The 25,686-nt window shown below is 37.1% G+C and overlaps 3 protein-coding genes across 5 annotated transcripts in view; all 3 read left to right on the forward strand.

Annotated features, from left to right (window-relative positions):
- Window positions 1-2,437: 2,437 nt before the first annotated feature.
- Window positions 2,438-7,739, forward strand: LOC587935. The gene is made up of 3 exons (XM_030973910.1): window positions 2,438-3,353; window positions 3,829-4,147; window positions 7,539-7,739. The coding sequence occupies exons 1-3, from the start codon at window positions 2,808-2,810 to the stop codon at window positions 7,682-7,684; spliced, it is 1,011 nt and encodes a 336-aa protein (XP_030829770.1). The 5' UTR covers window positions 2,438-2,807; the 3' UTR covers window positions 7,685-7,739.
- Window positions 7,740-8,445: 706 nt separating this feature from the next.
- Window positions 8,446-25,686, forward strand: part of LOC580377 (DENN domain-containing protein 3) — a 35,714-nt gene continuing 18,473 nt past the window's right edge. For both annotated transcript variants that reach the window (XM_030973911.1, XM_030973912.1), the window contains exons 1-6: window positions 8,446-8,573; window positions 19,546-19,654; window positions 22,309-22,506; window positions 23,140-23,280; window positions 24,156-24,262; window positions 25,488-25,646. In XM_030973911.1, the coding sequence (XP_030829771.1) occupies window positions 8,497-8,573; window positions 19,546-19,654; window positions 22,309-22,506; window positions 23,140-23,280; window positions 24,156-24,262; window positions 25,488-25,646 (791 nt within the window). In that variant the 5' untranslated portion in view covers window positions 8,446-8,496. The remainder of the gene's footprint in view (window positions 8,574-19,545; window positions 19,655-22,308; window positions 22,507-23,139; window positions 23,281-24,155; window positions 24,263-25,487; window positions 25,647-25,686) is intronic.
- Window positions 9,584-18,179, forward strand: LOC115919762. Of its 2 annotated transcripts, XM_030973913.1 has the most exons (4): window positions 9,584-10,173; window positions 10,614-10,717; window positions 11,563-12,174; window positions 16,285-18,179. In XM_030973913.1, the coding sequence occupies exons 1-4, from the start codon at window positions 9,809-9,811 to the stop codon at window positions 16,302-16,304; spliced, it is 1,101 nt and encodes a 366-aa protein (XP_030829773.1). In that variant the 5' UTR covers window positions 9,584-9,808; the 3' UTR covers window positions 16,305-18,179. The 2 variants fall into 2 exon arrangements, with proteins under 2 accessions (XP_030829773.1, XP_030829774.1); XM_030973914.1 differs by lacking the exons at window positions 10,614-10,717; window positions 16,285-18,179 and having other exon boundaries at window positions 11,563-11,672.

The raw sequence follows: 25,686 nt of genomic DNA on the forward strand, positions 1-25,686 counted from the left end.
AAAAAAAAAAAAAAAAATGTGCTTGAAGACAAAATTTTATTGTTGAAATAATTTATAATTTCGGTCTTCTGTATTCTACGTTGAAAACCTAAAATGAAAGAAATATAAACAGAACCAAAATATATGATCTGCAAATGTCTGGTCTATTTAAAGCCAATTATCTTTCAAAAAGTCTTGCTATATGCTCATTTTATTTTCGTAATATCTGTCTTTCCATCTTTTTTCCGATCTTCATGATTTTGCGTCCATTTCTCGTGCTCTGTCTATATTAAATCTCCCAAATTTCTTTTTCATGCTCTATAAAATTTCAAATACGATTTGATGCAGAACCGGTGAAGTTTAGTTTATGTTATGCTTTCGGTTTTTTAAATTCCAAATACATGTCCCCATGAGTATACTCGCTTGGGCGTCAATCAGATTGATTGATTGCTTGATTTGTATTCGACACTAACAATATACAATAATAACAGATCAAAAATAAGGCAGCTTGAACAGGATAACCCACGAAAGCTCGAGAGCTTATTTTCAGTGGGGTCCCTTACAGACATGTATAAAATTAATAAGTTAATAAGTAATAAGTAATATTTACGGACAGATAAAAAAAATAAAAGAATTACTTATTAAAGATGATAAAAATAACATACATTAAACTGATGATTGAAATGATAATGATAAGTACAAGAAGAAAAGGAAGAAGGAGAAGAAGAAAAAGAGGAGGAGGAGGAAGAAGAGAAAAATAATGATGAATTTGTAGAATTTTTATAACGCACGAAAACATGAGTACATACAAAATGAAAAGGTATGAACCGGCAGAAGAATTTCAATCATATAACATGTCATTCACTTAATTCTCTGACTGTCAAGTATTAGGTTTTCCTTAAATTTAATCTTAAAATGAGCATAGTTTTCTACATGTATTTCCAATGTTTTATGGCATTGTAATAAAACGTATTTCCAATACTACCTACTCTTTCTGGTAAGTTAAAGTTGAATCGGCTATTTCTTGTATTTTTTTAAAATTTATTTATTTAAAATGGTTTATTTCATTAAAAAACATTCGCGGCCCGAGAGCCGAATTGCAGTTTTTTTTACAAGGTATACATCAGTGACAAAGTAAAATTACACGTAAAACATTATGCATGGTAGCATTATGGTAGTAAAATTGGAATACTTTTGTACAAATGATATATAATTATGCTTCAACGACCTTGGTAAATTGCTTGGTACATATACAGAAATTCGAATTGTATTACCATATTTGCAATAAAATGATATATTAAACTTATACAATACATGAATAGCAATACATTTTTGATATTCAAAAGAATTAAATGTTTTGGTTGGAAAATGCACAGCCAGATGGGTAAGGTATAGTTATGGTGTTTTCTTCAATAACAGGGACAACAACAGAAGCCAAATCCAGGAATTATAAAGTCAAATAGATGCTCCAATGATTTAAACAGATTATACAAATTATACATTGTATTATAATCAGGCAAGATCGAATTTGGATCGAATATAGTGATTCGACCTAGTATGATATATTTTATGCACGTGATGCAAAACGAGTTGTTTTGATCTTTGGTCGACTTCAAGAAAACCAGCTTTAGAAAGAAGGCTACATGAGTTCTTGGATCAGAATGACAGTTGATAAATCTCACCATTTTGTTCTGTATAATTTTCAACTTAGTGACTTGTTACGGTTACTATACCACGCAAGGTTAGCATAGTCAAATAAACATTGAAAAAGAGCAAAACAGAGTGTACGTCTTGCTTTTAAATCCATACAACTTGATATCTGTACAACAATTTCAGACGAGAATTTGCTTTTTTTACAACTGATTCTACTAAAGATGAAAATGAAATTGCGCTAGCCAACTCAATGCCTAAATACTTCACAGAATCTTTCCCTGGGGGGGGGGGGGGGGGGGGGTCACGTCCAGATTCCCCCCCCCCCCAATTTTTGAAGTCTTTTATTTCGTATAATAGTCTCGATCTATAGGGCCCAACTTTTTAAAATTGTGCCTTCTTGAAATAAAGAACACAAAAATGCGCTCGATCTGCGTCGATTTTCCAGTTCTCTGACTCAGTGGCGAAAAGTGGTATTATTATACTCCTTAACCAATTATTCGCGCGGATCTCGGTAAAGAGCTAAATGAGAGTTGATATAATCAACAAAACTGGACAAATAAAACCCCTTATTTGGCAGTCAGTCTGGTTTAATTAAGACTGAAAAAAGTTGAATCACTTCCCAAGGGACACGAACATCGGGGGTTGAGTGATTGATCGTAAGATTCCTTGCGGATTCCTTGCTCCACTTTGACAAACTTTCAAGTGTGCACCACGTTTGTGCTATTAGTGTGGACATCTTGTGCATACATAGCCTACTGCTCGTGTTACATCTAACGTATATATATATATATATTTTTTTTTTCCAAGATAATTTTTAGTTCTCCCTGGAATGTTCATCAGATGAAGACGACTGTGCACAAAAAATTGTTAACACACGTGCTGTTTTACAAGGTGCAAAGTCCTTGCATGCAGTACCGTCGAGTCGTCTTGCGCATGCATAATGCACTTTCACAGTTCAATAAACAAGTCAACAGCAGCAACACCCACCCAGTCAGTCGTCGGCTGTTAAGTTTGTTTTTGTGCTGTATGATTGAACTTTGTACGTTTAAATGGCTGTTTGAGCTAGACCTAAGGGAAGGCCATTGTACCTTTTGATGCATACCATGAATATTGTCATGCAATTACATATTTTATGAGTTGACAATCAATAAAAATACAATAAACAGGATCACGGGATGTCGGGGTTCGATGAAAGCAGCTTCGGCAGCGGGGGCAGCGAGCGAGAGAAGGCCCCTGACACTAGGGCAACTGGAAAGTTTCTGCAGCTTCCACGCGGAGCGCCCACGCCTGGCTCAGCCTCCGCATCAGCTGTTCCACCGCGGCTCAACAAACCGAAATTACATCTCAACATCAGTCTTGCACTGCAGCAGAACGAGAAAAGTCACAGTGCAGACGATATCCACGAAGCTGGGGATAAACTCAGTACCATCGTTCCTACTCTTCGATTTCTAAATAAATGGAGGCAGAGCGCGAAAGATTTTACGTTGTCTCCTAACCCTTCCAGCTCCGGCAGACCGAAGTTGATGAGCAGCATGAGTCTAGCCCCGAGCAGCGGCATGTCTAGCCTGCAGCCACCGGTGATTTCTGCCTCGCTGCTAGGTCCAGCTAACCCTATTTCTACTCCAAAACTCCCCAATGCTCTCATCGAGATGTGTGTGGTCGTGGGGATGGATCATGACACTGGATTGAAACTTGCCAGGAAGTCGATGTCTGCATCTCAGGTAGATTTATATAGATAAATAATGTTTTGCTAGATCTAGATCTAGACAGTTTTACTTTTAGCCTAGCCAGCTCCAGGTTAAAATATTTTTTTAAATTTTTCTTATAGGAATTAGGGTCTTAAGTTAATCTTAATCAGTATGAAAATAAAAAAATTTAATTCATTTTACTTAGTCTATATTATAATTTGGCTTACATGTGAAATTGTGTAGATCTATGAGAAATTTGAAATTATTCACGATCATAAAATGAAAGCATCACTTATCAGTATTGTTTACAATGACATGTACTTCAATTTCAAACAGATATTTATTGCATAAGCTTTACCCTTGTGTATAAAATGAATTAAATACCATTATCCTAAATTAATTTATTTTATTTACAATGATTTGACCCAGTTATGTTACTCACCAATAGCATTTACTTATTTGATGATGTTATTGTTTATGCTCCTCTTTTATTTCTTTATTTTGCCAGCATTACAATTTCCGTAATAGCGGAGATGGAATGCCAATTTTTTCCAGAGCCTTTGAACCACAAGTCTTGGCCGTCTTGACGCGTCAGATGGCAGTTTTCCCCCAGAACAAATCTCTGCTCGGACCCGATGGGTACGGCGAGTACGCGTACCCTCGAACCCCTGTGTCTGTGACCACACCCCCTGCGAGGGACCTTGGGTTTCCCAGCGGATTCCAGCGGCAGAGACGCATCACCCGGAGGCTGTCCATCAAGCCGCGGGCACTTCCTCTCTCGTACAATCAAGAGATGATCAATTCTTTACCTCCACTCTGCTTCCCAGGTAAATCCATTCATTGTATCTGCTTTGCCCTGTCCTCTTCTCCTAGTCCTTTGCGAACTTGTCATGCATCTCTGAATTCACTATTCAGTCTTTAATCTTTATCTTCTTAGTTTTCATCCTTAACTCTTCTGTTTCCACATCTCTCATTCTCTTACTCGGTAAGATGGAACATTTCTTAATTAACTTTAAAAAACCTCCTGTTGTCTTCTCATCTGCCCCACTTCCACACGTGATATGATGATTGTTGCCATTAAGTTGTAACAGTTACTACTTGGGGGTGACATGGAATATTTCCTAATTACTAAAATCCCCTGTCCTCTTTAATATTTTTCTCGCTTGGGGGGGGGGGGGCTATTTGATTCTTCTCTATTAAATTGCACCCATTAGTAATCCTTAGTATGATGTTTCTTAATTGACTAATAAAAAACTAAAACTCCAGTCATCTAACATTCCCCACTGCCATATACCAGTTAGTGTGCCCCATCAGAATTATTCTCTTTTTCTAATCCATTCACTCTAAGTAAACTCCATAACTGTATGATATGATCTAGAAAACTATGCTCACAAAAGTATTCAATGTATTTTATTTCTATCAACTTATATGTGACTATATGTATCACTTGTTTTTTTAAAATAAATTTTGCGGCTATATTGATCTTAAAGATTTGGGCTATGAAGAAGTAGGAGACATATGGACAGTATCTTTGAAACAGACTGAAGAAAGTACAGTACACATTCAGAATCATCAGGGAAAAGTGATATCAATAATGACTGAAAATGAAATTACATCCTTGAATGAAGCTGGGGATTTTCATTAGTGGGGGCACCCATGCATGACCTTATGGTTGACCTTCACTGATGAAAGGGGTAATCCATCAATCCCTGATTATCTTCATATCTATGGTGCATGTCATTTCTCTTTTTTTCCCCAAAAAATATTAATCATCATGTTTGTAGGCTGTAGTATACTTGTATATTACTCCGCCTTAAAGGTACTTTTTAACTTTTGTGATAGTAATACTCATTTAGCTTAATGATGATACAAATGATCAAATAGTCCAGCTACATTTGTTTGGTGCTTTGTTTCATCAGAGAATAAAGGGTTGAGATTGTGGTTGTTTTTTGGTTGTTGGTGTTATCGGTTCGGAGGTGGGTTGTAGAACTGGGTGTACTCTATCGTTGAAGTTTCAAATTTAGTTACTGTTAGAAATTGAACTCCAAAGCAGTTGCCACTGGAGTATACATGTGCGATAAGCCCTTATAGCTCTCATCAGATGTTGACAAAGCAATTCATAAGGATGCAGTACATAAATTGTCATGTGCCCAGCAGAAGGGTGCTGAGTTATAGCTAGAAAATACAATGCTCAAAATACTCACCTGAATTTTGATATTTCTTTTGCTCTATTTGTTTATTTATTTACACAAAACATTTCATTCTATATCAAAATTGTTAACACTCCAGTGAACTTCTCTTCATATACATTATATTCTTAACTTTCATTTATAAACATCAAAGAGATATACATTTGAGTTAATGCCCTCTTTCTAGGGACAGTCACACAACAATGTAGCATTGTTTATGGTCCCTAGTCCATGGGATGCTGTAAATGAAACCTGGAATATGCACCATTTTGTCTCCCCAGGATGCTGCTCTAATTTAGCCCTCTCTTCCTGTCTGGGAGAATTGTTTTGTCAAGATAATTATCAAATACTTCCTGTAAAGAAATGGTATAGATGGCTGTTCCTCTGTAAGAAAAACCTGTTTTCATGGGTTTCTACTAGGAGGAAGTTGTTGTAAAATAAATTAAGAGGAGGCACTACTGTAATTTACTTAAAACTTTTGTTTCCTGACACGTTTGCTGGTTGCCATAATTTAGTTTCGTAATTAAATTATTTTACAGCTTGTAACTGAAGTGAACTTCTTCCACTCTTTAAGTTCACAAAAGTTTCATGCAAGCAAAGTTTTATATTTCTTTGAGATCATGTTTGAATATGTAACCAGGTACATTGTACTTAATTTGGAATCTCCCCCCCCCCCTCTAAAATGTGTACATTTAAAGCCTCTCTAAAGTATTGGTAGCCCAACAAATTTGATGGCAAAATTTCACTTCAATTGTAAAATGAATTGAAAGAGGATGTCATTTAATAACACTGACTTGTGAATAAACGTGTTTGATAACAAATACTTATGAAAGTGAAAGAATACAAAATTCAGGTGTTCTGCGTACAACAAAAAACCCAAGTTTTGTATTCTTTCATCAATATTGATCTTTAAATACATTTGTTATTGAAAATCCTTGAAAATTTGCGTGTAAAATGACATCCTGTTTCACTTCATTACAAGTGGAATTACAGCTTCCTCTTTCTTACCATTTTTGGACTTGAGTTTGGATTTTACAAAGAATTTTCTATACTTTACACATTTAATAACTTTCTTATCATTTGAGATGTGCTTTAAGTTTTTATAAAACTTGTATGTATATATGGATTTTTGAAATAAAAACAAACAAACAAACAAGATCCTTTTGACCTGCATTAAGGAAATGTGATAGTCTTTTAAGAAAAACAGTCTCGGTTAAATTCAAGGGGGTAGAGCTCATTCTGGATGGGAGCAGGACAACTGCTTAATATTTCTTGAAATTTCTGATGCAGGTTGTCCCAAACAATACTTTGACAAGGTGCATTCACTTCTCATCAAAATGTTGGAACTTGAAATGTTTGAATTTAATATTGAATTTCCATAAACTGTGACATACTGACACTTTTGTCTTTTGACAGTCTTGACAGTTTTACAGTTTTCCCAATAATGCTTGGTAAACTTCCTGTAGTTCTCATCAAATTTTCAAAATTGTGAAGTATTGAAGCTTTTATAACAGCTTTCCAGCTCAGTAGCTGCACACCAGCATTGAACATAATTTTGTATTTTCATGAGAAACAGATCATATGACATAATGAAGAAGAAGAAGGCTAAAGATAGAGAGGGATTGAGAAATAACTAAAGAGAGCTTTGGTGTAGTGGACCTGCTTTGGCAGAACAACCTGGGAGTGTGGGTGTGGGTGAGAGAGAGAGAGAGAGAGAGAGAGACTTAAACCTTTCATGATTACATGAGAATCTTGACAAAGGAATGTCAGCTGTCTTGTTCTCTTATAATAAAGAATAGCACAAATAAATAACTCTCAAAATGGTGTATTTTAGAATATATATAAATGAAAGATACCCAATCCCTTAAACAGAACGCTCCACCTTCAGCGGCAGAGGCACATTTACATTTTGATATTTTTTTATCTTAAGACCCGTAAACATGTTAAATTGTATGAATTGATGTCCTTTTTACTCTTAGCCAATAATAACTTTTCTTTCATATTTTGTCATATCTGTCTCTTCCTTTAGGTGATGCAATGGTCAGTAAAGGTCAGCGAGAGGAATCGTTCCATTATCTAGTCTTGACCAGTTTAAGAGGAACCAGATCATATGCAACGTGTCTCACTTTCTATCGACAGTTTATAGTTCACAAGGTAAGACCATCACTGGAATGAAACAAACTTGAATATATCACTTTTATGATAATATTCAATATTATCATCATCAACATTTTTTGGCAAAGAGTCAAGGAAGTAATTTGACAGGAAAGAGTAACTGTAAACCAGAAACCAGTAGCAGAGAAAGGAGAAGAAGGAAAGAAGGGGAAGACAACATATCAGAGAGGAACGGATAAGATAGGGGAGGATGGAGGCCTGAAGGAGCAAGACAATAGTAAGATTCACTAGAATAGGTTAAGTTTGAGGCAATGTGGGGAGGGGGGGGGGGAGAGGATGGGGAGGAGCAAGAGGGAAGGTATGCAGTGTACAGGTTACAACTTTACAAGATACAAGATATTTTATTTGGTGTTTGCAAACAAGTTACATAGAAATTTGGTTTCCACTGGCTTTATAGTAATATTCAAGAAAATACATAATTACAAGAAATAATTACATCACGTTTATAGAAATAGATGAAATAAGGAACAAATACATGCGAAAGATAATGAAGTGACGAAAATAGTCCCTACCTACACTATTTTGCAATAAAATAATATGTTTATGTTCCCAGTGTAGATTTGTGTGCAGATCGTTAGTTAATAGCTTGGTTTGTTTGCCAAGGCAGGCATGAGTCATGTCTTTCTGATTTCAATCAAATGGTTCCTATATCACACCTATGGGAATATCATAAGTCAGTAGTTAAAAGTCAAATCGGTTGTTTTGTTATAAAAACAAATCTTTTTCAGTACCCTGATGAGGATTTCTACAGCTTAGAACCCAAGACATCCACCACTGTGCAGAACAATCAGAAGGAAGGCCATGAACAGGACATGTGCTATGTACCAGCATGCATTGTCCTCATCTCACCAAACCCTTACTTTACAGTCATGAGGGAATGTTTGTCAAGGTGAGGTCAAAGGTCATACAATAGGAGGATTAAATAAATAAAAAAAATTGTTATTTAAAGAATTGGCTTTTATATAATCAAGTTTTGACCTTTGGTCAGATTAACAATGTTATGCTTTTCTTTCTTGGAAAATTTTTGATAAGATCAATGAGGGTTCATTTTCTTCTAATCTTCTCTTTATAGCCAGAAGGTAACTCTGTGTTTAACTACAGTGTATATGAGTTAAAGGGACTTTGTAACATTGTTCAGATGAGAGATAGTGGTGCTAAGGGAGTGACTTCAATGCTAGATGTACAATTAAAGATAATCTGAAAATTTGAGCGAAAACGGACCATTATTTATGGTACAAATTGGGAAAAACTGATCAGATCAATTCCTTAATTCTCCCAACTATATTATTACAATTTAATTACATTTAACGTGAATGGAAATCTCACAAAGCAATAAAATGGCTCTACATTCCATTCAAGACATTTAAGTGTTGACAGATTTTTTATAGCCTGTTTTTATGTCTTTTTTTCATGGAAAAACGGTTGGGAAAATTAAAAAATGGTTGGGAGAATTTAGATTCAGAAGCGCTGCACATCGACGCCCGTTCGGAAACCTGTTGAACTTTGTTAAAAATCTTCATATTGCGTGAATTAATTTCGGATTTGGGGCATCGTAGTTGGATAATCCATACATACAAACATAATTTTATATGTTTTGCATCCTGATTCAACAGATTTGTGAAATCAACCATCATAATTTTACTAAGTACCTCTAACCTTCTTCTGGCTCTCAACAGTCAATGTATCTAGGGGTTGATGAACCGATAATGAAGTCATTGCTGTGGCTGTCCAAAACAAGCAGACCAACAATCATTAATTCTGATTTTTACTGCTCAAGAGGTTCCTTCCAAGATTTCCTCCTTATCTGTCTGTTGATACACATCTGAAAAAGATGGCTAGTCTGCAAGTTCAGACTAATTTTCTATGTTGAAATTGATCTACATGTATGTGTACTACTTATAGACCGCGGGCCGAGGTGCATTTTCTTTTCATCTCGTGCCTCAAATTTGTATCTAGCTGTATTTTGGTCAACATGTTTAAAAATATTTATTACAGTCACATCTGAAACTCGTCAGTAACAAAACTTGCACATTTTCTGAAAATATCAAAAAACAAAAAACAAATTTGAGACAATTTTTCACTTTCTACGGTAAGAATGACCAATCACAATACGTTGCTGATAGCATGATGTGTGGAGTGACTGGCTTTTGGCCAATCATATTCTTTGTTTTATGCGCACGCCTATGCGACTTTTACTGTGCACTGCGACTTTCACTGTGTACTATGGCGACTTCTGAGTCGTTTGATGCCAGTGAGACGGACAATTCTGAGGCTGGTGAATCCGCTTTCTGTTCCATACATGTCATCGATACTCAGAGCAAGATTATACCATTTAGTGATAAAAGCTATCAAAAGTGTAAGGAGTGTGCAGCTAAGTGGGTAATCGTGGAAGAGAGTTTAGAAAGTGAAGTTGCAGAGAAGTTGCAAGAACACGTACACGAAAGTGAAGGTGTGGGACAAGTCGGTCTTCAGTCATCGACAACAAGCAGGTAAGTTATCACCTAATATATTGGTATAGATCTAGATATCTAGGCCTGCATGAAATGAAAAGTGTTCACATTTTCCCCGAAATAAAAATTGCACTTGAAAAAAGAGCAGAAATTACAAATTTGGTCTAGAGTAGTAGAGAACAGACTAGATCTAGACCTCTCATCTACTATGGTCCTGGATTACAGGATAGATTTTCTAGGTCTAGATCTACTACTACTAGACCCTGTCCCTACTACTACTGTCTAGACCCTGTACTTTTTTTCGTCTACAGATAAATTATAAAATAGTCTAATTCTTGACTCTTGCTTGTGTCAAGAAATTAAGCCATTTACATAGGCCTAACTACTTAAACTAGGTTCAGCAGTTCTTGTATTTTAGCAGATTGAACTTTAATAGAAATTATTTATTAGTCTACATCTCTCACATTTTCTTTTACTAGGGAGCACCATACTCGGCTTCGAGGATATCATGCTGAATGTTACCGACACTTTTGCAACGTAACGACAATCAGTAGAGCATTGACAAGACTTCAGAAGAAGAGAGGTAATAAACAATGATTAAATGCTGCTAAAATAATTTAAACAGTACAGTACAAAGACAAAGAAGAGAAGGAGAGTGTTTGATCTGTGCGTGTGTGAGGCAGTGCAAAAGAAGACACCGGTAGGTGCAATTGTGCAATAATTGTTCTGCATCTACACATTTAGATCTACTGGCGATTTCAAGTTCAGTGTCAAAAGCCACAACACTGAACTTGAAATGCGGCTGGTGTTGGAATTGACCTCGGAAAATATGTTGTTGAATGTTGTCTGCTGAACCGAGTATCATGGTTCGCTTTGACGATTTATTTGTTATTTCCCTATTCCCCAACACAAATCGCCTAGAGATTGGGAAATTTGTGATTTGAAGTTCGGTGTTGGTGTTGGTGATCTTAAGATCATGAACCAAATGATAACGTCACAGCAAAGTTAAGCGAAATCCAATTTACAGTCAAAATGTTTTACAAATCATCAGAGCTATATATGTGTCTATTTTCTAAAGATTAATAACATTTTCTCTTTTGATTTGAAAATACGATTTTAGATTTTACATCCTGTTTGATGAAATTTGAATGCCATTTCTCACTGATTTCACTTTCGTTGTATAGCCTTTTCGCTTGAAATCATGAGTGGATCACATAAAAGGCGTGACATCACTCAGTATTGAGCTATTTCTCAAGTACAGTCAGTGTTGGAGCTTGGTTCAGCAGCTTGATCCACACTTTCAACACCAACACCACATTGAGTTATATATTCAGAAAATCAGAATGATTTTGATAAAATTGGTTTTAATCAGTATTTTTTCTCCTGTCTGTTCCTTTCTTCCTTCTCTTTTTCTTGTTAAACCCACAGATGCTGAGAAGACATCTACAGAAGATCCAGAGGAAGTGTCAGCAAGTGAGGATGCCCCTGCACCCAAGAGACTGCTGCGGTCGAGAGTATCCCATGAAAATCAACCCTCTACCAGCCATGACTTTGATAAGCCGCATGTATTGCCAGTCCATTGCATTATCTGCAAAGGAGCTAAGTATATCCGCGAACAGTCTTCTGGTAAACGGAAGGTAGAAAAATTAATTCTTTGTGAAAGAAAAGATGGGGGGCATCTGTTAGAGGCCGCTTTATTAAAGCAAGATGAACAATTGCTTTTACACATACGTGGGAAAGATCTTGTTGCAATAGAAGTAAGGTACCATAAATCGTGCTATTACAGGTATACAAAAGTTGTGAAGAGATGTAATACTTATAAACAGGATACTCAGCAAACAGTAATATATGATAAGTCATACTCTAGTTTCTGCAAAAAGGTAATTGAGGAAAGGATAATGAAAAATAAGGAGATCCTTAGGCTGACTAAGCTGAACCAACTCTTCATCAAGGAAGTCAGGGGAGTTGAAGGATTAGATGCCTCCTCCTTCAAAACCTACCGATTGAAAGCACGATTGAAATCCTCACACCCTGCTCTTTGTTTTGTCAGGCCTTCTAGGAAGGTGGAGAGCGACATTGTATTTGTTGAAAATCTGTCTGTTGAGGAGGTAGTAGAGGATGCAGTTGGAGAAATGACAAGTGAAGAAAGCGAGTGCAATGAAGCTGTGAGTGATGACCCTTCACATGCAGTTCCATCCAGAGCTTATCACCTGAGGGATATGTTCCATGCTGCCCAGGTTGTTAAAGACAGCATCGTCAATGCACCTAACCCAATAGAGTGGCCCCCCACAGCTGATGACTCAACCCTGGACACAGTCGACAAAATTGTGCCTTCTGCACTCTTTAATTTTCTTGCATGGTCAACTGGGGCAAGTTCTGACCCAAGAGACTCCGGAAAGGTTGAAGTGCCTGATGAGCTCCATCCCCGCCTTCTTTCAGTTGCCCATGATATTATGTTCTTGAGAGCAAAAGGAAGGATCCTTCTTCCCAAGCATTCATCCCTCTCAATGGCAGTTCGTCACTTAACTGGTTCTGCGAAGCTAATTGGGCTGCTGAATGGATTTGGCCATTGCTCTTCTAATTCCTTTGCGTTAGAACATGATACTGCATTGGCAAAGAGGCAGATTGAACGAGGCATCGGTGCACTTCCAGCTGGATCAAACATCACTTTCACCACCCTGGTGTGGGATAATAACGATTTTGGCGAAGAAACGACTAGTGGGAAAGGAACCACACATAATACAAATGGTATCCTGATACAGTACGATCCATCTGCAACCTCAGAACCAACCTCAGAAGCTTCACATGTTGAACATTCATCCAGAGACAGACGCCGCTCTGTGCAGCCCCCGTCGCCAAACATCAAGAAGTATTTTGGAAGCAAGAGAATTGGACCGAGGGCTTACGGAGAATGTGTTGATCTGCAAGACAAACCTTATCAACCATTTCAAATACTGTCAAGAAAGCTAGATCTAGCTCTCCGGGTCATGAAATTGGGAGATTCATCAGAAATGATTTTCCCTGGATGGACAGGCTGCAACTCTATACTACAAAGCCATATTCCAGAAGTATGCAACATCAGGTATCTTCCAATCATTGATGCTAGTCCGACTGAATATGATACAGTTTATAGTTTATACAATTCTTGAAAGATCTTTACAAATTGCAGATACCCTGAAGCAAGATCAAGTGGCTGTAGTGTTCGACCAAGCAATATATGCCAAAGCGCAGCAAATTAGGTGGAATAATGAGAGATTTTCTCAGCGAATGGTAATTCGCCTTGGTGCATTTCACACTTCCCTGGCCATGTTATCCTGCATTGGTAAACGCTTCAGGGATGCAGGACTGGAGAATGTGGTTGTAGAATCAGGAATCGTTGCCTTGGGCTCTTTGAATGGGACAATGAACGGCCACCATTATAACAGAAGTATCCGTGTACATAAGTGTGTAGCAGAGGCCATGGAGCGGCTGAGGTGGCAAAGTTTTCTTGACTCTTTACCAGAAGTTGAAAGACTGCAAGCTCAAAAAGTAATAAATCAACTGGGTCGAGCTTTTCCTGGAGAGGCATACATGGAACTTGTAACATCCAATGAGTTTGACAACATTTCTTCATTGTATGACAGTTTTGTGACTCATCAAGGGAAGAAGTATCCTACTTTCTGTGTTTGGTCATCTTACATAGAAATGGTAGAAGTGATGCTTCTTTTTCTCCGAGCTACCAGAGAGGGAAATTGGAACTTGCATCTATCTGCAGTGAGGTCATTTCTGCCTTGGCTTTTTGCTTACAATCATATCAATTATGCTCGTTACCTACCAGCCTACTGGCTTGAAATGTGTCAACTCTCCTCAACCCATCCAGCAGTCCATGAAGAATTCATGAAGGGCCACTTTGCAGTTCAGAGGCAAGCTGATCATGGATTTTCACAGGTGGCTTGTGACCAAACCATTGAACAGACTTGTAATCGTGACACCAAAACAAAAGGAGGCATGGTGGGCTTCACTACCCAGAAAGGTGCAGTGACAAGGTGGATTTTGTCCCAGCCAGAAAGAGCAGCAATTACAAAGAGGTGCGAAGAAATGGCTGGTAAAGATGAGAGGACAAGTGGCCGCAAGGATTTGGAACATTCTCGCATTAAGAAAGACGAAGAGAGTGTCTGCAATGTGAAAGCAGTGATTGAAGCAATGATAAATCCGTTTGAAGACACCAGTGATCAGTTGCTTCATATAGCATCTGGCTGTGTGGCATCAAAGGATGTTAATGACGATTATCTCAGTGCAAGAGACAGGGGAGACACATGCTTCATGCAATATAGCAAGGAATGTCTTCAAGGCGATGAAGATATGTTCAAGACACTTAAATTAGTAAAAGTTAAGACCTTCCAGTCTATGAATAAGACCTCTCGATCTAAAGTGAAAGGTAAGGAAGTGGTATTGAAAGCAGACAGAAATCTTTTTCAGAGGCTTGTTATTATTGCAAATGTTCGGAAGCTTGATATTCGCCACATGCTGACATACAATTTGGGCCCCCTTCCTCTTTCAATTGCACATCCAGATGGATTACTAGCCAAGACAGCCAAATCGACTTTGCTTCATTGCATTGAAGCCCATGTGCAACCATCTCCACAGGCTGATATTCTACCAGGAAGCATTTGGATTGTAGATGGTATGGCGATGGTACAAGAAATGTCCCCCAAGAATATTCCACCAACATTTGGGAAGCTCAGTGAATTCCTCCTGCGACAGATAATTGATTTGGCTGTCAGTGTGCGCAGTAATGTGATACACTTTGTAGTTGATACCTACAGGAAAGAAAGTATCAAGAATGCAGAAAGGGGAAGGCGGTCAATTGGTGGAAGTGTTATCACCAAAATCTACAGTGAAGAACAGCAGGTACCACATCAGTGGAAGAAATTTCTTGGATGTGGCGACAATAAAGCAGAGCTGATCAGATTTCTGTTTCAGACATGGAGCAAACAGCCAGGTGCAATTCTGAAGAATGTTACTGTGTTTGCCACTCATGATTCAGAGTGCCATGAATTGACAGCTGAGAATGAGCAGATACATACCCGCATAGTACCAGAACTAGCTTGTAACCATGAAGAAGCCGATACAAGGCTTTTTCTTCATTGTAAATATGCAGCTACACACCAGCCACCATGTTCAGATGCAGCTCCGCACCCTGTCCTTATCAAGAGTCCTGACACTGATGTGTTTGTTATTGGAGTCGCAATGGCAGCAGATATTGAGGCAGAAGTGCTTTTCCACACAGGAAGAGGCAATAATAGAAGGACCCTGAACCTGTCAAAGATTAGTCGGTACCTAGGACCAGATGTTTGTAGAGCACTGATACCCTTCCATTGTTTCACAGGTTGTGATACAGTTAGCTCATTTCATGGAAAGTCAAAATCCAAAGCTTTCAATTTACTTGTAAATGACACTGAAACTCATGCCACATTTCATGAGATGGGAAGTTCATTTGTTGTCAGTGATCAGTTGATGAAAAATGCAGAAAAACTTGTGTGCAAGTTGTATGGGCAAACCTGTGATACAGTGAATGAAGCTAGATATAAGCTATTCATGTTAACCAAAGCAGAGACACATCTTCCTCCTTCAGCTGATTCTCTTAAGAAGCGCTTAATGAGGGCAAATTACCAAGCTGCTATTCATTCAAAATGTCTGCAACAGTTCCCAGAATGTCCCAGTCCAAATGGTCATGGGTGGAAACTTGTGGACAGTGAAATTAATATTGACTGGGGTGATTTACCCCCAGCTCCAAGCAGCTTGCTGGAACTTACAAACTGCTCATGTAAGAAAACGAGCTGTGAAAAATCAGCGTCAGGGAAAGGACGGTCACGTTGCTCATGTCAACAGCATGGCATTCCATGTACAGAGTTGTGTAGATGTGTCAATTGCAGGAACTCTATCTCTGCAAAGGAGGTTGAATCAGATGAAGAAGATTCAGATGGAGAATAAGCATTCCCCTAGCAATGCAATTTGTATTTCACATTGAATAAAGAAGAAAAAGCTAGAATTTCAAAATGATTCTTGAACTACACCCATGTTAGATTTAAGTTTGTATCCTGGATGATTACACTCTGTGTGTTTGTAGTTGATGAAAGGCAAAATGCTTACAAAATGAAAAAGGAAAATGTGTATTACTTGCAAAATAATCATTAAATCTGTCATGACACCCGTGATGATTTCTCTTTATTCTTTGCTTACTTTCATATGTTTTTTTTCCTTTAAATAAAAAGAGTGTAAACACAGGATGGATATACTTGCCTTCTGAAAAATGACAAGATCACAAAACAAAGTGATTTAAGCATTAATGTGTCATTTATGTTCTTTTGTTATACTCTATTCAATATGTCACAGTTATTATTGACCCCTGAGCTGATTAACACAACTTTGAATCATTCATTAGCCAAATCAAAATTAAAACTAAAACAAATACATACATATATTTTTTTAAAGGACAAGAAATTCAAATTTTCCTATTGTCAGAAATCTGTAGGTTTATTATTCCTGATTTGCTAATTTGAAGAAAACCTGTTGTCTCACTTCTCCATTGCAGTAAAATATACATGCACATGTATATTTTGATGACAAGAGTTTGTAGCATTGTAACATCAATACGCCAATACCTATATGATAGTTATCCTTCCATGCAAAAACAGGGTAAAGATATGAATATACCAATTTCTGTTCAAACACAGTTGTTTGGGACAACTAAGGTCACACTTGTATGATGTTGTATTTTACTGTTCATGTGATTTATATGAAAACTTTAGAGATTGATGAGGCTTAACAATTTATAACCACTTTGAATATATAGTCATTTACAGTATTTGTGAGGTAAATGTATATACTTCCAGCAAAATGTTTTTGATGCCCAAGTCTAGTAGTGGTTTATTGACTGCACTGCACATTCAATTGTTTATGGTACATAGTCATTTAGACAAACATAACATGAATCCATTGTTACCATGTTTCACTCAGGTGTACATGTACATGTAAATGGGTACCCATCTAACCAGAGCAGTACATATTTTGTTGCTAGGTATTACTACATGCAGGTAAAGAGAAGTGTCATAAAGCATAACAAGTGCTCTATAAACAGGAACCAATATTTTATTTTGAAAATTCCTGATACATGTTGAGTAATGGTCATTCCCTTTGTCATTCTGGAAAGTATTTGTTCTTCATGTATTTTTTTTTCATCATGACTTGACACTGAAAGTTGTTTCTCAATATGTTAATGTAAGGGAAGAAAATACTTGTAGATGTCGGGAGATAAATGTGTTTTTTGCCTCTATTCACTGCTAAATAAATACATTGTACCATTGTAGGTATAGATTTGAACTGGACATGTAAGTATTTTGTTCCATTGTGAAAAAATATTCTGATTGTGCACTATCGGAGGATTGAGATTAAGTAGTTCACAATTTTGTAAATACCATGATTAGTAATTGAAATGTATTCACGTTTAAGTTTATGTTTTATGCTGTACAAATGTGGGTATCTGGCAATTCTTGTTTTTGTCATCAACGTAATGGAGGGAAAATATTGTTAAAAATATAATTAAATCATCAAATCATCAAAGGCAAGTAGCAAGGAAGTTGATTTATGTCTGGTTTCCATGCCTTGTATGAATCAATGATGGATTTTCTCCCTCTAACAGTACACAATGATATTGAACATTTGAAAGTCATTGTATGAATTAATTCTCTGTATTGCTAGTACAGTAGACTTATACTTGTTCAAAATCTGTTGGGGCAGTTTAATAGATTTGGTATTAAGGAATGAGTTTGATCATTGTTATGAAAAAAACAAAAACAAAACTGCCTGGAAATTTCCTTTAAGAGCCAGAAAAGTGTACCTCATCATGAATACAATTTATTTTTCTTACAATGAATCTACTTCATACTATGCATTACGTCTACTGCCCCCCCCCCCCCCCATTGTCAAAACTTCCTGTGATTTTGCAATGTATTTGAGATACATGTAGTTAAAAGATGATTAAAAATATTGATTGAATATGGAAATTTTGGCTTATCTATCTTGACACCTGTTCAAATTGTGTTTTAATGTAAATTAATTTATTGGATTGTTTGTGTGTGTGTGTATGCACTGTATATATATATATATATAGAGAGAGAGAGAGAGAGAGAGGGGGGGGGGGCAGACATACAGCCAGAGAGAGAGAGAGGGTGAAGTTTTCAGTATAAGTGTGGGGGTGCTATATTTGTGATGGGATACCGAAGGATGGTTCAAGTTGTGTAGTAAGTGATGAATACTGCTAGTCAAAATGCATTGAAACCATGATTATACTCATTAAAAGATGTGCATCCTCATGTGCACACATTGATATCCCCCCCCCCCCCCCAAACAAATAAAAACAAAAATGAATAAATACATAAATAAAAGTACCACAGTCTACCAAAGTCCCCATTATCTCCTGACCCCCCCCCCCCTTTTTTCCACTTCTCTCCCCTCTCTATTAATCTCTCTCTTTATTTATCTCTATTTATTTTCAAGATTGTTTTTGTTTGTTGTTTAATCAAAGGGGGAAGTCCATCCTGAATAGAAGCAGAAAAAAGTTACATTGTGGAGTTGTCGAGTTGTGTTTCATTAATCACACCTTCAAAAATTGATAACTTGCTTACTTTCAAAACTTGCTGAAAACTTTCACTGTCGTCTTCCTTTCATTTTTCTGACTTTATTTAAACTAAAATATTTGTTAGGATGGACTTAACCTTTAAATAAAGAAAAATATAACACCAACCATTCCAAGACAGACTTGGGTGTTATTCCCTGGGTGAAACAAAACCTCCAAGTCCAATAAAATCCTGTGGAACCCATTAGCACAACACAGATCTCAAGATTTGAACACAAGAGGGCGCTGTAACTTTTTTAAATTAGCATAATTAATTAATGTGCAACTTATTGCACTGACGAGTTATCAATTGTTATTCAATGATTTTTGTTCTATTGAGTAACAAAAATTTAGGTATATACAAGAGTTGAGGCACGAAAATGAAAAATAAGCCACATATTTGATCTATGGCCCGCGGTCTATTAGTAGTATCTCTAAATGACAGATTTTGTAAATACTGGTAATGAGCATATTATTTTTTACAAGTGTGTTCATAACTTCATGCTATTTGCAATTTTTGGGAAATGTTTTCAGTCATCTTGTTTTAAAGGTACTATTTCCCGTCTGTAGGCCAAAATAAGGTTAGAAAGACATTACTAATTTAGAAATTCCCTCAAAATGAAAGGTCCCTTAGTTGTCAAATCAAACTTAAGTGATTGTAATCACCTAAGTAATAGTCTGATTTTCAGACCCTTCCTATATGTTTGATACTTTCTCTTAAGTCTTACATACGTTCTTTCTTGCTTGTCTTGTAGTCTGGTCCCAGATCTGTATGCCAAGCCTCAGAAGATGAATGCGTTACTCAAAGAGTTTACCTTACAACTCCTCATCATACCTACACCTCCTGCTGGAAATCTTTACATCGTGAGTATCATTAATATTGAATGTACATGTAGGTCTTGTTATCGCACTCTCTCTCTCTCTCTCTCTCTCTCTCTCTCTCTCTCTCTCTTTTACTCCTTTCACTCCCTCTCTCCCTTCCCACTTTACTTGGCATATGGGTACAAAGTTGCTTGTATGAACCCATGTTTTCTTGTATGTCTGTCTGTGTGTCTCTTTCACACATCCACCAAATTGATGGCACAACATCCTAATGTACAGCCACAAACTAATCCTTTGAATAAGCTGTTAAATGAATGCAGATCCTGTGGTCTACAATCATTGCTAAATGCATAAACATGTTCCTTTAATCAATAATAAGTTTAATATACATTCACCAAAGGGCTTGTATTATGCCAAGGTATTTCTTGATATATACATGTAGCTACCAAAATATAGAAAAATCAGGCTAGAGATATTGTATAAGATTTCTATCCAGACAGGCTGTAAGATTCAAAACAAATGTTCATGGAAGACACATTCATTGGGACTAATATGTAACAGCAGCCTTGATTTGACAGGTCAAAGTTCTTTTTATTATCATTTTTTCAACCTGAAAAAGGCTGTTACAGAGTCTAGCTTTCTCTTTATACTACACATTGCAAGTAGATCTATCTTGGCTTTCCATGTTGTGTGCATGAAAAAGCCTGTTGTCTTGAGTCTAATATCTGATTCAGTAGACCTTGGTAAAGGCATCTGTTCCCAGGCGAACATGATAAAAACATCATTAAGAAGTCAACAGGACGTGGTATTCACAAGCATTAGCTAGGAGCTGACAGCCTAGTTAGGGCGATATGGAATGCTTACACTGCCTTGCATGATAAAGTCAAAATTAAATATTGAATGAGTATGCTGTGCAGCAATTCAACGCATATGTTTAAAAACTTGGTGAGCGAGTCACAATTCAGCATTAAATGATGCATGTTCTTCCACACATACCCTTATAATTCTCGATTTCATTGCATCTAATTTTTATTTCATCTCTCGTTTTATTTTTTTACTATTTTCATTCGTTTAAATTCTTTTTACACACCCTTTCAATCTGTTTAATCCACCATATGCTTCTTTCACTCCATACAAGTCTACAGTTGCACTACATTGTCACTCACAAATGCAAGTACATGTAACAACATTTTTTCCAATAGTATCAACATCAGTTTTGAAAATGATGACATAATCATATAATTGCTTAATTACAGGAAAAGGAAAGAGAAAGAAAGGCACATTAGGGGAAACAAAGTCTTTGCAACTCTAAACAACACCTTTTCACTGGCATCAAGCCCAGGAGGAATGGGCATGGTTCCAAAAAATGAAAGAAAGTATTTTATCCTCTCAACGCAAGTTCTGCAGTAGTAGAGCCAATTTTGGAAGCAAAGAAACTGATTTAAGGCTCTACTAAAAATGACTGATATTGCTTTTTAAGAAAACCTATAAAAACATCAACTATGGTCTCTAAATACAACATACACACAAGACAAAATGTAGGCTATTCTGTACTGTCCTATTATGTCCTAACGTTATGTATAATATATAAAAAGAATTCCCTCACATTGCTGCAGAATAGAATAATCACAATACCATGAAAGAATTACACATTATAAAGGTTTCCAGCAAGAGAGGTGGGTATGATGAATTGAAACTTGAAAGGCAGCTATTTCTTCCTAAAAATGCTGCAAAATACATAACTCTCTTTCTCTCTCTCTCTCTCTCTCTCTCTCTCTCACCGACTCTAGTCCACAACCCTCTGTCATCAATATACTCCACATAAACCACATCATTCTCATATGATAAAAACAAGGCTTATATCTAATTCATATCCATTTAACTAATATTTGTGATATACGTCTGTACAATTTTGATGTATTTGTACCACCGTCTATTTTGATTATGAAATAAATGCTTATAAAAAAAATATATATATACTGGAAGTATGACTTCAATTGAAGTAAAAACGGTTTATCAAAAATGATACATAGCAGCCAGAAAGCTGAATTGCATTTTGATTCACAATAAAATAGCAGTAAAATCACATTTGAGTTTATAAAAATATACATTAATCTTAAAAATTTGAAAACATAACATAGTTCAAGTCAGTACATACATAAGATTAATCATCCTAGGGATGTTGCTATGCAACACAGAGGAAGGGAGAAGAGAGAGATGGAGGGAGAGAAATAGAGATAGAGAGAGAGAGAGAGAGAACAATGAGTGCATGAGAGAAAGAGGGAAAGAGAGAGAAAGAGGGAAAGATAGAGAGAGAGAGAACATTTTAATCATAGAGGAGTGAGGGAAATTATTCTAAAATGAATACCAGTACTACAGAGAAAAGAAGAGACAAATTTGCTCCATGCTTTATTTTATCAAATATATATATTGTTAGGATTAGGACTTAGGACTGTAGATGCAATTGGTTTTTAGGTTAGATTTACAGTTAAAGTGAGATATCATATTATATTATTTTATCCCCGCTTGAAGTTTGGTATTTGGTTAGTGTAGGGTATCGAGAGCAAGTCGTTCTGGCATGTGTCCGAGAACTCATTTGTTGCTCTAATGCTGTTGCCTTTTGAGATTGGTGTAAGATTTTTTTTCTTCAACTCTCATAATTAATTCATATCATTTTCGCTTTGTCTTCCTATTAGTCCCTGATGTTGAATGAGTTCACCATCAGCATCCCTCCCCCAGACGATCCTGAGAAGCCGGTGGTCAACATCTCTCTCCATCTCCCGTTCCTCTGCTTCTCCTTGGACGACATCCTCAAGATCATCTCAGCCATCCTGACCCAGCAGAGGCTCATCTTCCTCTCACATGATTACTCTCTCTTGGTCCCAATTATTGAGGTTTGTGTGATGCTTTTCATTGATGTCCCTAATCCAGATTTGACTAGGGTCAGGCTATTAAGGCATATATTCCCAGTTGTTCATGTAGTGTACAATATCAAGTGTAATATAGACTTTGAGGTATGTTCTGTATGCCCTTCATGTTACTCAAACTGTAATCAGAGTTGTGTAGCATAATATATTCCCATACTATATTCTAAGTCAGCTCAAAAGAGTTTGATGGTGTATGTCATGTGTCTGTACTTTCCTATATTTCAAGTAAGTATTTCTTTTTTGTAAATACATGTGTATAAATTCTCTAACAGCTGATTTTAATAAGACAGAGTTGTGTCCTAAATATAAAGCGTTAATTCAGAATGGTAAACGCAAATGATGCTTTGAAGAGAGAATTCAACTGTTCTCCCATTATTTTTGAAAAGCTTTTCCATCTTCATAATTATTTATCCCCCCCCCCAATATAATAGATGGTATATAAGGTATTTAAATTTTATTGTGCCCCATTTATCTAAACATAATTAAGCCTTTAAAAATCCATATTAACTTGTGACTATCAAAATGATGTTGTGCTTTTGCAGGTCAAGTTTTGTTCTTCTCAAATAACCTTCATTATATCTTTTCCTATCTTGCGTGTAGTGTTTCTTCTCCTACATCCTGCCCTTCAAGTGGCCGTTTGTCTACGTTCCGGTGGTCTGCACTCAGCTTCTTGACCTGCTTGAGGCTCCAGGGTGCTTCATCATGGGCTGCCATAGCTCACATAGAAGCAGGATACAGCAGGTACGATGGACAGATAGTAGGAATGGAGAGGGGGGGAGAGAGAGAGAGAGAGAGAGAGAGAGAGCAAGAGAGAGCAAGAGATAGAGCAAGAGATAGAGCAAGAGAGAGAGAGAGTGAGAGGTATGGTAGGAAGAAACAGTGTAAGAGGCTCCTGGATGCTTTATATTGGGCTGCCATAGCTCACATACATGTAGAAGCAGGATACAACAGGTTCGATTGACAGATAGCAGGAATGGATTGATAGATGAATGGAGAGTGAGAGAGAGATGGAAGGAATGAACATAATAGTTGAAGAACACAGTGTTAGATACATGTAGATTCATAGGAGGCTCTAGGATGCCTCATCATGGGCTGCCATAGCACACACAGAAACAGGTAGGATTGACAGATAGTAGGAATGGATTGATAGATGAATGGAGAGTGTGAGAGAGAGATGGTATGAAATAGTTGAAGAACAGAGTGGTAGATACATGTTGATGCATAAGAGGCTCCAGGGTGCTTCATCATGGGCTGCCATATAGCACACATAGAAGCAGGATACAATGGGTAGGACTGACAGATAGAAGGAATGGATTGACAGATGAGTGGAGAGAGAGGGGGGGGGGGGATGGTAGGAATACACATGACAGTACAAGGCGAAAAAATAATACACATAATTAAACATTTACAACTACAACAAAACGATAAATATACAATGGAAAAAATACAATGAACAGTCATTTGTAATAGCTATGTAAGTTTGGGCAGTTGAAACATTGACTCATGTATCTTGTATAATAATATTTTTATAATTATTATCCAGCAATAACAGATTATAGTGCTCTTCAAAGCATAGAGGACACTATTCAACAGCTAATTTCCCCTCTCTCTTATAGATTGAAGGACTTGTTATAGCTGACATAGAGAAAGGCACTCTCCATGAATGTCCTACGTTGTCTGTTCCAAGTCTGCCTAAAGCACCAGCAGAAGGATTCAAAAAGCAGTAAGTCATATTATCGATTCACAGCCAGAAGGGCATTAATTCATGTACTATAACAAAGAGTAATATTCATTTGTATTGAATTGATTTCCTTGTGCCATTGTTTATGTTATGCTGGTTTGGATAAACAAAGAAACATTATCTATATAATCATGAATAAAGTCCACTCTTATTTTGAATGATAGTAAATGACTTATAGAATACCACTTTAATATTGTGTTTACTCTGCACTGTATTCCGGTACTCTAATGTTTTAAGTTCTTTATAGCTCTATCTGTTTTATGTAGGTCTCTATTATGCTATCCCTGGCTGACTGTTTCTATTTTGTCTGTGTCTGGCTCTGTGAATTTGTTTTTGTTCATGTATTTGGGGGATGCACTCCCCCTCTAACGGCAAAGCAATCATCACATTTCTTCTGTTCTATGTGACAAATAGCAAGATTCTCACAAACATAGATTGGAGCAAACATTGCCCTAAAGTGGAGTGTTATACAAATAAGACATGATATGACATTATCTTTATTGCACTATGTATTTGTATTCCCATTCGAAATTATGGCTGTTGTTTTCCAGGAAAGGCTTGTTGATTTGTCCATATCTTAAGACCACAACCATCAGATATTCCTTATCATTTTGACTCTTGCCTTTTACACAGTGCCTTTACAGTAAACATCTTCATCTTTCATTTGTTTGTCTGTCTCTACCTTCTCTCTTTCTCTCTCTCTCTCTCTCTCTCTTTCTCTTGCCCTCTCTTTCTCCTATTGCTTACTCTCTTGCTCTCTCTCTCTCGCTCTCTCTTTCCCTTTATCTTGCACTCTCATTCTCTCTCTTTCCCCTTCTCTTGCTCTCTCTCTCTCTTTCTTTTTATCTTGCTCTCTCTCTCCTTTTATTGCTCTCTCTTTTTTTCTCTTTCTCTTGCTTTCTCCCTCTCTATCTTGCTCTCCCTTTCTCTTTCTCTTGCTCTCTCTTTACCTTTATCTTGCTCTCTCTTTTTCTTTCTTTTGCGCTCTCTTTTTCTTTCTTTTGCACTCTCTTTTTCTTTCATTTGCACTCTCTTGCTCTCTCTTTCTCCTGCTTTCTCTTTCCCTTTCTCTTTCTCTTGCCCTCTCTTTATTTTTCTCTTGCTCTCTCTCTCTCTTGCTCTCTCTTTCTCTTGCTCTCTCGTTCTCTCTCTCTCTCTCCCTTCCTCCCTCTCTCTCCATCTCTCTCTCTCTCATGTATAAATGAAGGTTCTACCATGCACGCGTGAAGTACTACGAGCTCTCCACACTGGGTCGGACTGTCCCTGCCACGCTGGAGATGGAGAGAGCAAGACGACAGAAGATAGACAGACAGTTTCAGCAGGAGATCCTTGATAGCTTTCTGGAGATGTTTGTCCACATATTCAGGTAATAAACAAAATGATGATAATACAAACAACGATGATCG

This window comes from Strongylocentrotus purpuratus, unplaced genomic scaffold (genome assembly GCF_000002235.5).
Source record: "Strongylocentrotus purpuratus isolate Spur 01 unplaced genomic scaffold, Spur_5.0 spur5_scaffold_7, whole genome shotgun sequence".
Taxonomy (NCBI): Eukaryota; Metazoa; Echinodermata; class Echinoidea; order Camarodonta; family Strongylocentrotidae; genus Strongylocentrotus; species Strongylocentrotus purpuratus.

What these genes read in the sequence shown, in the direction of transcription:
- LOC587935 (XM_030973910.1), top strand. Translation starts at nt 2,808, where the DNA reads ATGTCGGGGTTCGATGAAAGCAGCTTCGGCAGCGGGGGCAGCGAGCGA. An exon ending in AGTCGATGTCTGCATCTCAG is followed by an intron (nt 3,354 to 3,828) that starts GTAGATTTATAT and finishes TTATTTTGCCAG; the next exon opens with CATTACAATTTCCGTAATAG. An exon ending in ACCTCCACTCTGCTTCCCAG is followed by an intron (nt 4,148 to 7,538) that starts GTAAATCCATTC and finishes CTCTTCCTTTAG; the next exon opens with GTGATGCAATGGTCAGTAAA.
- LOC115919762 (XM_030973913.1), top strand. Translation starts at nt 9,809, where the DNA reads ATGATGTGTGGAGTGACTGGCTTTTGGCCAATCATATTCTTTGTTTTA. An exon ending in AAGACTTCAGAAGAAGAGAG is followed by an intron (nt 10,718 to 11,562) that starts GTAATAAACAAT and finishes TTAAACCCACAG; the next exon opens with ATGCTGAGAAGACATCTACA. An exon ending in ATCCTCACACCCTGCTCTTT is followed by an intron (nt 12,175 to 16,284) that starts GTTTTGTCAGGC and finishes AAAAAGGAAAAT; the next exon opens with GTGTATTACTTGCAAAATAA.